The 11,536-nt window shown below is 46.7% G+C and overlaps 1 protein-coding gene across 1 annotated transcript; it reads right to left on the bottom strand.

Moving 5' to 3' along the window:
* Positions 1-2,620: 2,620 nt before the first annotated feature.
* T265_15379 (hypothetical protein) lies at positions 2,621-3,251 on the bottom strand (the record flags this gene model as incomplete). Its single annotated transcript, XM_009177819.1, has 4 exons — positions 2,621-2,669; positions 2,705-2,867; positions 2,907-3,043; positions 3,085-3,251. Coding segments are annotated over 4 exons (516 nt in total), but the record flags the coding sequence as incomplete, so codon positions are not given.
* Between the last annotated feature and the right edge of the window lie 8,285 nt (positions 3,252-11,536).

Here is an 11,536-nt window from a genome sequence, read left to right as displayed (position 1 = left end):
TTTCGGCCGAGTAGGGGATGCGTCGATATACCATCTCCACACTCCATCAGCTGTCAGAGCTGCGCCGTAAGTTGAGATTACCCATACTCTTGGTGCGTCTTGACTTTAAATCTTCGTTCGATCAGCTCTTCTTACAATGCTATAAATGGTAGCTTTTGACTGAGGATAGTTCGTGAGACCACCAACTGTCTAGGTAGGAGAGCGATGAAAAGGCAAGTACCATACTAATGTCGGGGCCACGGGAACTGTTCCTCAGTGCTTGCGATTCTGACAGAGATGGGAATTCAGATCACCAGTGGCATCTCATATTCATCGCTTAGCTTATTTGCTGACGATCCCCTCCAAACGCTGAAGCCCCTTGAACCGGAAGATGAAGGAACTAAACCAGAACAGAACTGATTTGAAATTCCCCCAAGCCATGAAGATGAAGGTTTAGCCAACCACACTAACTGACAGACTACTTAACTGACAATCGGCACTGATCTATAATGTCTGGAGAGGCTCTACTGTTTGGTCCTCCGTGTCCCTTCAAACGTGGCCAAATTGTTGACCTGCTCACTTGACCTCATAAAGATTTTATGTCAGAAGAAAAGGGTTTCTGAGTTAAAAGCTACAGATTGTCTGCTAAGCCATTGTGAAACCAGTCGAACTAATTTCTACAATTTATAGCCCAAGCGGTTGGTTGTTTTGAGAGCATGGAGGCTGCGTTCGCCAATCTTGCAATAAAAACCAATGCGTTTGTCGCACTAGTCTGGCGTGTCGAATCTGTATTTACTCTGAAAGCTAGCAGGTTTCATTTGGAACGCCTGTTCAACATCATCAAATGATCTTTAGAGGAAGAAAAAGGAAACAATGGAGCGGATATCAACACGGAGATATTCCTCTAATTCGACTGGGTCCCTCACATCAATCAAGAAGGTATGTCGTAAAATTGTTTTGTTTGTACTCACGAGCTAGCTTGCCATTTCAGATTGACGCGTTCGATCCAGAGGACAGGCTCCGAAGACAACTATGCTTGCACACCTTTCTAGCGGATAAGCATGTTCGAATTCTACATATACCAGGGTCTACTTACTAATTTCATCACATCACTGCTCAGAAAACAACGCGATGTTGTGAGACGTTTGTGAACCTAGGTAAGTGTAGTGAATGCGTGGATCACTTGTTGATGGGACCCTGTCCCGTTTCAGCTACGTTACATAATATTTCTACTATTCATCTACTGACAAGGAGTCTGAGCGCTTTGATCTCTCTGTAGGACACTGCGCTTCATTTACGGGCATTCATGCACACACACACACACACCACACACACACTGACAAGGAGTCTGAGCGCTTTGATCTCTCTGTAGGACACTGCGCTTCATTTACGGGCATTCATGCACACACACACACACACACAGGCAGTGCAACCACGTTCAGGGTTTTGTGTACAGATTCTCACCAGGTGAATCTCGTCTCACTTCGCCGGCCCTCATGAACACCATTTAGGCTTGCCATCTCTGGTGCAACCGAGGACACTGAAACTCAAGTCCACCCGATTACTGTTGTAGTTGAATTCGAAGGGGTGGAAATCTATAAATGAATGTGGAACAGCTGCAATGAACTTGTCAGTTTACTTTCTTTACTAGTAAAATGCACCCTATTAGCTGCACGTCTCGGCTTTGCTCTGCTGGCTCCCGGCAGTTTTACATGGACATTTCAGCCTAATAGCATCTACTTACCAACGAGCAGCTAGAAATGCTTACGGAAGGGTTAGTCAAGATAAACACTAATGGAATGGTATGTTATGACCTGACATCGCGGATATCATGGGCAACCTTTTTCAATGAATTTGCAATCAACTTACATACTATTATGATAAGCTGTAGCCGGAGGCAGTCTTGAACGACGAAATATTCTGATACTGTGACCAGAATATTCGTTAAGTATTGAAACAATCTTCTCTGTCGACTATTTATTGTTTTCGTGTTCAGACTTTTCCCACATGAATGATACTAGGGTAATTCTTACCTGCATATAACACCACTTCCATGGAGAACCATAATAGTAACTCAGATCTGATTGAGTTTAGTCCGTGTTTCCATCCGAAGAAGTCAGGTAATACCATTGGAATGTTGTCAGCAGTGCACATTTTCACGTCACTTAGTGTTAAGCCACATGTTGCAACAGACACAGCAAAACGAGCATGTGTGAACCGGGCACTTGATGACAGAATTAGATTACACTGCCAAGCCTCATAATTAAAGTAACGATGGTCGATGATTTCCAGCTCATAAACATCATATGACCAAGTTGAAAGATTGGCTAGGGTTGAACATCACGCTGAAACGGGCTTGGGTAAAGAATTAAGTGCGCATCGGCCGATTTTTCTGTGGAACCAGAAAAGATCAGTCACAAGAAACCTTTTTATCTGGAGTCTAACAGTCTGAAAGTGTTGTCGAAAGAGTCAAGTGACGGATCTCTCGGTTGTGATTTTAGTGTACCTGTTTTCATGGACGATTTCATCAAACCCCGAGAAATATTGAAAATAAATTTGAATGAATAATTTATTGTATCAGAAATTGATTGTATTAGAAATCCGTACTATCTGAAATGGGAATTTCGGATTGCTGGAATCACTTCTTATCTGCTACCCATTCTAAATATCCACCCTTGAAATTTGAAGCCCTTAAGATAAAACAATCAGTCGAACTACTTCCTACCATTTATAGCCCAAGCGGTTGGCTATTTTTAGAGCAAGAAGGCTGCGTTTACCACTCCGGCAAGAAAAAACGATGTTTTTGTCGCTCTTGTCTGGTTTGGCGACGCCGTATTTCTTCTGAAAGTCAGCTGGTTCCATTTGGAATGCCTGTTCAACACCATCAACTATGATCCTGTAGAGGTAAAAAAAAATGAAACAATTACGCGGTATGTTGATCGCACCGTCAATACGGCCAGACTCTTCTAATTCCACTGGATCCCTCACATCAATCAACATAACATTTTTGGTTCGTATTCGTTCTCGCAACTCATGGCAGTCGATGTGGACAATACCTTCAGACCTAAGTGTCAAGGGTGTAAGGGACAATTGAGAGTGATAGACCGTGGGTCATTTTTGTCACTAGGTGACGCAAAGCTCCGCTGAAGTACCAGGGTGGGGTGCAACTTCATTTGAGCATGATAATCATCACCCAAAGCAGGCCTGAAAATGTGGAATTGTTTACACAAAAACGGGATTATCAATCCACGAAACAAGGGAAGATTTGCCATTGCTATTTATTATAATGACAACTTCCGCAATTGTAATAACGGATCGGTTACCAGGAGACCGAGAAACGGAAGTGGACGGCGGTCTACCTCTGAAAAACAGGATGAGTAATGGTGAAACAAGGTAAATGACAAGAACTAAGGATTTCGAAAATAGACAATTCGTTACGGAGCTCCCCTAGAGCTGAATCTATAAAAACGGGACAGAAACGCGACAAACTGAACACCTGAAAAGGACAAACACTTGACTCCATTAAATCCTCATCAAGCCTGGACTGAGACGTCCAAGACACTGTAAGTTTCCTCCAAACTATCTCTGAATAACACTCCCACCATACAGAAACGCGATTTGTTTGAAGGAAGCATTGGACAGAAATACAGAAACGAAGCAACAGGAATATCAAAATAGCACAGCTTTTATATTAACTTTGTTGGTCAGCGGTGCCCATTTTCTCTTTCCTCCGGCAGTCTACCATATAAGCCGTTATCGAGATAGAAGGGAAGAGGGAGTTGTGCTTGGTTGACACAGAAGCAGGGATATCACTGAGGCGGGGAGGAAACAAAACTGAATGCAGACCATGCGCGCTAGCCGTGAGAGCAGTGGGTGGATATCGATTGAAGATTGACGGATTGTCAATCCACTCAATACGCCTAGGCGACAAGTCCGTGCAGCACGCGTTCCTGATTAGCCCAGACATAGAGCAGACAATATTAGGGGCAGATTTTCTCAAGAGCACAGATTACGTGGTTGACCTAAAGCAGGGAAAACTGGTGGAAAGGTATGGCAGAGTCAAGCTCGAAGGTTACTCAAGCACTGCCGTGAGCGAGGTGAATGTCCGAAAGCTTCCGTCTTGTAACATACCGTCAGTAAGTCCATGATCGAGGAATATTTCTCTCTGTTCACGGGCGATGAGGATCCGTTTGGCTTCTGCCCGTGGGTTGAACACGAAATTCCCCTCTCGTCAGAACGCTTTCAACCTTACGGCCCCGTCCGCTGCCGCTACGTCTACGGGAGAAGATCCATAAACAAATTCAAGAGATGTTGAAGAATGGCATAATCGAAGAAGCCAATAGTGCGTACAACTCCCGGTTTTCCTTGTAAGGAAGGCGAACGGAAAATATAAGTTTTGCGTGGATTTCCGGCGCTTGAATGAACTGGCAACTACCTATCAAGGCGGAGGAGCGTGAGAAAACGGCGTTCACGGTTGGGGATATCCAATATCAACTTAGAAGAATGCCGTTTAGTTCGTCTGGGGCAAAATTCACGTTCCTTTAACGAAGGGACTCTAGAATGTTCCCGTGTATGGAGACGATATCGCTGTGTACAGCAATTCGGAAGCAGGGCACGCAGTTCACATGAAGACAGTATTCAAGCGTATCAGGGAGGCTCGCTCGGAGTTCGGTGATACAGCTGTAGCATAAAGTGGGTCACGGAGAGGTTAGTTCACTGCCAGAAAAATTGGCAAAGATGGAGGATTGTGATGTTCCCAATTCAAAGCGGTCTCGACGGCAGTTTCTCGGACGAGCAGCATACGACACCCGGTTTGTTAAAGATTTTAACATGGTTGCTGCTCCACTGTACGACTTGTTCACGCAAAATCGGAAATGCAAATGGACCAGAGAAGCATATGAGGCTTTCGAGCATGTCAAAGCGCGGATGCTGGATCAGCAACTGATCCTCAGACTGCCCAGGATCGGAGAGATGTTCACTGTTGCAACGGACGCTAGTGATCGCGGCATTGACGCGCTAATAAAGCAAGGGATTGGAGTTATCGAATATGCCAGTCATGTCCTGACTAACGCTGAACAAAAGTACTCGACCACTGAGAAAGGATGTTTAGCGATCGTCTGGGCCCTGGACAAATAGAGGCCATATCAGCTTGGACAGAGATTTCATGTCGAAACCGATCACAACCGCCTGGAGTGGATCAAGACCACCAGAGATCCTCGCGGAAAGCTCGCGCGCTTGGCACTTCGGTTGAAAGAGTACGACTTCACGATCCAGCACGTTCCAGGGAAGGAGAACCATTTGGTTGATTGGCTGTCAAGACCACAGACTCAATATGAGGCCCCCAGGATCATGATTGGGGCCAACAGCCTCGTCGTCAAACTGGATCCTGGAAGGTTGGTTCAACTCCAACGACAAGACCCTGTGTTACGGAAGATTGCAACCGCCTTGTTGGATGGAAGGAGCGTTGAGAACGGAGAGAGAGAGAGAGAGAGAGAGAGAGAGAGAGAAGGAATTGGAGACGCTCCCGAGTTATTTTGATCGGCTCAATCTGAATTAAGCTGGAATAGTTTCCTGAAACACCAACGATTCCGATGTTGTGCTTCCCGTGATACCCCGCGTCATGAGACGGAAACTTATCGTCAAATGCCACGAGATGGCACACACAGGGTGCACCGAGACGTGCGACTTACTTCGGCAGAGGGCCTATTGGCCCGGGATGAGAAGTGGGGTGATGGATTATGTGGTGCCTTGTAAGCGGTGCCAACTGATGAAAGGGGATACAACAGGGGCAACCCACCCCATGGAACGCATTCCTGTCTCAGAACTCGGTGAGTTATGATCCGTTGACGTCATCGGCCCCTTTTGCGTGACAACCAACGGGAATCAATATATTGTGATAATAACAGAACGCCTGTCGCGGTGGATCGAGGGGGCAGCCGTTCCCAATCAACGGGTGACGACGATCAGCAGAGTGGTAATGCATCACATCGCGGCCAACCATGAGGTGCAAAAAAAGATTCTAACCGATCAGGGGCCTTGTTTCAAGAGCGAAGAGTTTAGGGATTGTTTGCAGAAGCTGGGCATCAGACGGCTAAGGACGGCACCACACCACCCGCAAACAAATAGTCTAACCGAACGTAATAACCGAACGATCAAGGAGTGGCTAGTGGCCAAAGGTGACTGGGAAATGAACTTGCCAATGGTCTTGCTAGCTAATTGTGCTTCCATACAGTCAACGACAGACAATCCCGTTCATGCTGATGCACGGTCGACATCCGCGCCTTCCAGTTGATCAGGAAATTGGGTTGTGGCCGGCAACACCCTTGTCTCCGGAGGAGCTAGAGGAAGTAAGGAGGAAAGCCCGAGAAAACTTGACCGCCGTTCAGGAAAGGACTAAGCAGAAAACGGCAAGTAGAAAGGCACGACCATTCCCCATAGGCACGAAGGTCAAGTGAAAAGATCATCAGAATCCGGGAAGGAGTAGACTGGGTCGCGGAAGCTGGGCAGTCGATGGCAAGTTCCGTTTGTCGTTACAGACCGTCGGGGGAACGTCTATACAATTCAAGATGGTCGGGGATCAAAAAAAGTAAATGGGACCCAAATTCGTAAGTGGAATGATACACCCGATGGGCAGCTGAATAGACCAGCTGCTGGAGCCGACCTAACGGAGGTGAATAAAAATTGGTGGCGTGCGAATGACCTTTAAAAGGGGGAGGTGTGTTCTCCCTGACACGCTTGCTCATGAAGGAATGCTCCGAGAAGCTTGTGAACACAATGTGTTCTTTGTATTATCAGACTTTCGGACTTGTGAGCGTATACAGAGAGTCCTCCAAAAACCTGCCGTAAACAAAGTGGTGTCCGTCAGGGATTCCCACTTTCTCCAGTCGTATTTGATTGTGATGGATGAGATAATGAGACGAACGCTAGAAGGTCTCCAAACCCCTGGTGTTCAAATAGCCTGTGACAAAAACCTTGTCGATCCGAAATAGGCATACGAAATCATTCTCATCTTCGAAGAGAAGGTGCAAGTGTTTTTGGGCTGGCCAAAGTCATTCTGTCCTTTGAAACGCACTTTGCACCCAAAAAAGTGTAAGGTCATGCTCCTGGACATGTAGTCACTAACCATACCAATTACAATCCACGGGGAGACATTCGAACTTGTGGAGTGTTTCACGTACCTTGGAAATTGTATTGCTTCTGACTGTTGACAGATGAGGACAACGCACGAATCTGAAAGGCTCAGAACGCGTTTCCTAATTTGAGGCACGTATAGCATTAAAGCGGTATATCACTGAATCTCAAGGGACGTGTGAATCAAGTTACACTATGAGCTGTTTAGTTGTATGGCTGTGAGACTTGGCGTATTCGAGCAGCGGAACTGAGGCGTCTTCAGGTGTTCCACAATCGTTGTCTTAGAACCATACCTCATGTGGGTTGATGTCGGCGAATCCGTAATGAGGTAGTTAGGAAGCGCGTTTTCGGCTGTATAACAGGGACTTCCGTTGAGGAATGTGTCCAGCACCAGGAGCTGCGTTGGTAAGGCCATCTATTGCGCATGCCGAACCATCGTTTGCCGAAGAAAGTGCCGTTTCCCGCACCGAATTGAGACTGGCGGAAGCAGGTAGTTTGTAACCCTTAACATGGTAGGGTGATATGAAAAAGATTACGAAACGCTTAGGTGCTGTCGGTGCTACTCGCTTTCCAAAATGGGGACCGCGTGATCCCCATTGCGCCTGGTTAGAGACGCTGCTAATCGATTTCAATGGCGCTCTTGTTGTCAGTTTGCCTGTTGTCAGGTTGCCCGAATGAGTGTTTGGAGGTGTGGGCACCTCGGAATGACTGTAGTAAGCTGGGACTAGGTCCCTTGCCTGTCCACCTTTATTCTTTCCTTCACAATATGACTTTCAGATAAATCATGGTTGTACTGCAGCGAAGCAGGAGTGTTGACCACTGATGTCATGCTATCCATGGTGATGGTGCCTGGGATCAAAAGGGAGCATAGTATGAGAATATGTGCTTTCACAATTTGCCGTATGCAGGACGGCGCTTGGCTGTTTCATTTCAGTAATCAAAGGTCCGAGTAGCTAAGGGGTTTGTTGAATATGTAGTCAAAGTTCACTCGTCCGAACAGCTTCCCCTTGTGTATGGGTCTGCGCATTTGCCGTTTACCTTCACAAAGATACCGGACCTTACCATGGTGCTACGGTTTGTGTGCCTCCGTGTTCTACTGAGCTACACTGGGGGAGTGTCAACAGGATACAGGCAGTTTCTCAATAGGTTGGTCAATGGTTGAAGACCTCACCAAAAGTCTCCTGGTCCTCCATGCTGGGGGTTGGGGTGTGTGGCTGCTTGTTCCTAAAAATGTAATGCACTAGTACTTCCCGCTGCCTCGTAGTCAGGCTTTTGAGTCAAAGACTTTGGTAGGGGCCATAACTGTCCTCCTGTCAAAGTTTTGGCACCATAGCTGTATCTTAACCCGCGTACATCCATGACTCATACAGCAAAGAACACTCATTCTACATCGGACACCGCGTGGTATCATTAGCCGAGTCACTTTGCTTCACCATAGAGCAGGGCAAGTAACCGAAAACAGACTACTCCTGAGGCCTCCCTTCCTAGTTTTCATACTTTCCTTCTCCCTCCTTCCATTCCATTACTAACACCCTTTTTATAGGCACATTTGTTAGAACTGACGACTCCGTTCGTCTCACATCGGGCTTGACCGCAACATCTGCGTGTTAGTCGGCACCAACAGCCACAATTTGTTAATCAGTCAATCTTCCACGCCCGGTTTATAGGGCTACACTTAATGTTCGCTATCGGAGGCAGCGGGATTGTTGTACGATGGGGAAGCATCGGTATTGGACACTGATGTTGTGTATTTATTCACCGTAGAGATGCGGGGAACACTAGTGCCTGACTAAACCGAATCCAGCATAACTGTACCTCATAGGTACCTATAGGTATGCAGCCAAGCAACCGGCAAAATGATTTCACTTCCAACATGAAAGTGCATCCCCATAAAGTTTAGGTACTGACTGCTCTCAAGCTACTGCAACATGAGGAAACGGTCCACGGTAATACAACCGTTGCAATAGAATGGGTCGAATAAACTCATGTTCTGTCTTGTTAGAAGAGGAAGCGAGATGGCTCAAGTGGTTAGAGCGCGAATTTACTGACCGGAAGTTCCGTGGTTCGAACCCGACCTCCGCCTCTCGACATCCCCTGTCTGAACTTGGGCAATCTGACAGTATCCCTGCGCTCGTGCTTCCTTCGGATCGCATGGCAGCTAGGCACTGAAAGGGCGCTACAGCTGAAGGATCTTGTTAGAAGACGGCAGCCATGGTCAGCATTTGATTTTCTGAGTGACTTTCTATGTATCTCATTGGACAACACTTCGGGGAATTAAACCGACGTTCCTACGAGAGGATGATCTTGGTATTTTCGGCAATCCAGGAACGATGACCATAGCACTCTTTCAAGGACGTTCAGAACAAGAGTTCTGCTTGGTATCGTCAAATTGGATTGAGTTCGTCAGTATTATGTATTCATTTCGAGGCAAGAGAAACAGCTGGATGGATTGAAGAGGTTCGTCTCAACAACTGATGACCTCGTTCAGCTGTAGCACCCTTTCGGTGACTAACCGCAATGCCACCCGAAGGTTGCACGAGGGCTGGGATACTGCCAGATTGCCCAAGCCTAGACAGGGGAAGTCGAGAGGCAGATGTCGGGTTCGAACCACGGACCTTCCGGTCAGTAAATTCGCGCTCTACCTACTTGGGCCATCTCGCCCACTGATAACCTCGGCGGAGGCTTAGTTGGCTGATGGGGATGTTATAGCCAGATTTCAATTTTCCAAAGCAGCTACTAGCTGGACCCAATGTATTCGATTTAAGGTCCTGGCTCCGCCTTCCTCTGTAGAAGTGTGCCAGAAATCAGTCATCATCACCATCATCGAAAGCATAGCATCAGTGTTCAACAATCACTCTTTAAAGTAGTACAACCATGATTCAATTGAAAATCTTATTGTTAAGAAAAGAATAAAGATGTACAGAGAAGGGACTTGGTACTAGTATACAACAATCACTCCGAAGTGCCACCCCTCACTCACCCAGGCAATGAGAATAGAAAATGATGCCAAGAACACCACTGAGATCGATTAACAACCATACTTGCAGCGCCTCAAATCAGCCGCAATGGGGTCATGGGGTCTCCATTCTGGAAGCCAAATCATCATCACTATCAGCTGTAAGAACAGCGTGCTTGGCGTACAGTGGTTACTGCTGCCAGTTTTGTTCAGTGATAATTTGGGGAGGTGGAATATGTAGCCACACATTGGAGGCGGGATCTGACACAAATGATGCTTAAAAACAGGATTGTCAGTGGACTTTTAACAAGGGGAGACTGGGGAGTTATGCACTGAAGGCAATAGCTTGGATGCACGAGCACCATTGAGGACGCGATCATGCCATTTGTGAAAATGTTTCTAATCATTGGTATGCCCTCCTCGGGGTCCCCATCCAGGGAGACGGCAATGACCATCGTAGCTGAGTTTGCTGGTAATGGTTTCCATACATCGCTACCAAGTCATTGTTTGACCTACCCTGGCACATTCCAACCCCTCACGTGCTCCGGCGAAATGAACCCTTCGAGGAAGTCGGCTGACTGGCATACAGAACACGTGGCCAAGCCAGTACAACCTATGGAGTGTCATCGGTTTATCTATCTATCCGAAAACCATTAGACGTACTTCAGCAGTACTGAGCCAGGGTTCCCACCAGATTTGCGCAATGCTCTGAAGGCATCGATGGTCAAACACTGAAAGTTTTCTCACGTCTTCAGTGTGCAGGTTCCTAACCCGTAAAATAATGCGGACCGTACTTCAGAGTTAAAACCTGGACCATTGACGAATAAGTTGATGTTACGCCAACGCCACAGGTGATGCGCATTCACGAAAGCTGCTCTGGCCCTCCCAATTCAAATGGAAATACCATCTTTCGTGAGACCACCGTGACTGATACAGCTGCCCAGGTAGACAAATATATGTGCTAACTTAATCGGCTCATCCGCAAGCATGAGGTTAGGGTTCAAACCCACCCGATCTTGTAACAATGTAGGTGTGAAGCGCATGTCAAACCGTGATGCAGAATTATCTATATTATTTATATTAGGAAGACCAGCTCCTAATGTAAGTGGACTAAACAACTAACAATTGAACAATCGTCATCGTCGAGACAGACCTGACTGGCTTTTCTTCACTTGCCTTTAACGGATACGTTTTAGAATCATTTTTCGCCCTCTCGAATCTTCCACATGTGCTCAACAAACAGCACTTTTTCGGGTGCACATGACATGCCGGGATGCATCAGTGCTGAGTAGATCAACTGGTTCACATGTCCATTAGCTTTAGGTTTGGCTAAGCGCATCAGGCTATCAAGCAGCTATCCAGACTCACGAATTGATACACAGGATCGAGGAATTTGCCCAAGTTTCCCGGGTCGGTTTTGTCCTTGTTGGTCAGTGGCTGTCGTTCACCTGAAAGGCACAAGTGAAAAAA

Source organism: Opisthorchis viverrini, assembly GCF_000715545.1.
Source record: "Opisthorchis viverrini unplaced genomic scaffold opera_v5_469, whole genome shotgun sequence".
Taxonomy (NCBI): domain Eukaryota; kingdom Metazoa; phylum Platyhelminthes; class Trematoda; order Opisthorchiida; family Opisthorchiidae; genus Opisthorchis; species Opisthorchis viverrini.
The sequence above is the reverse complement of the archived record's forward strand: the minus strand, read 5'-3'. Positions and strand labels throughout refer to the sequence as shown.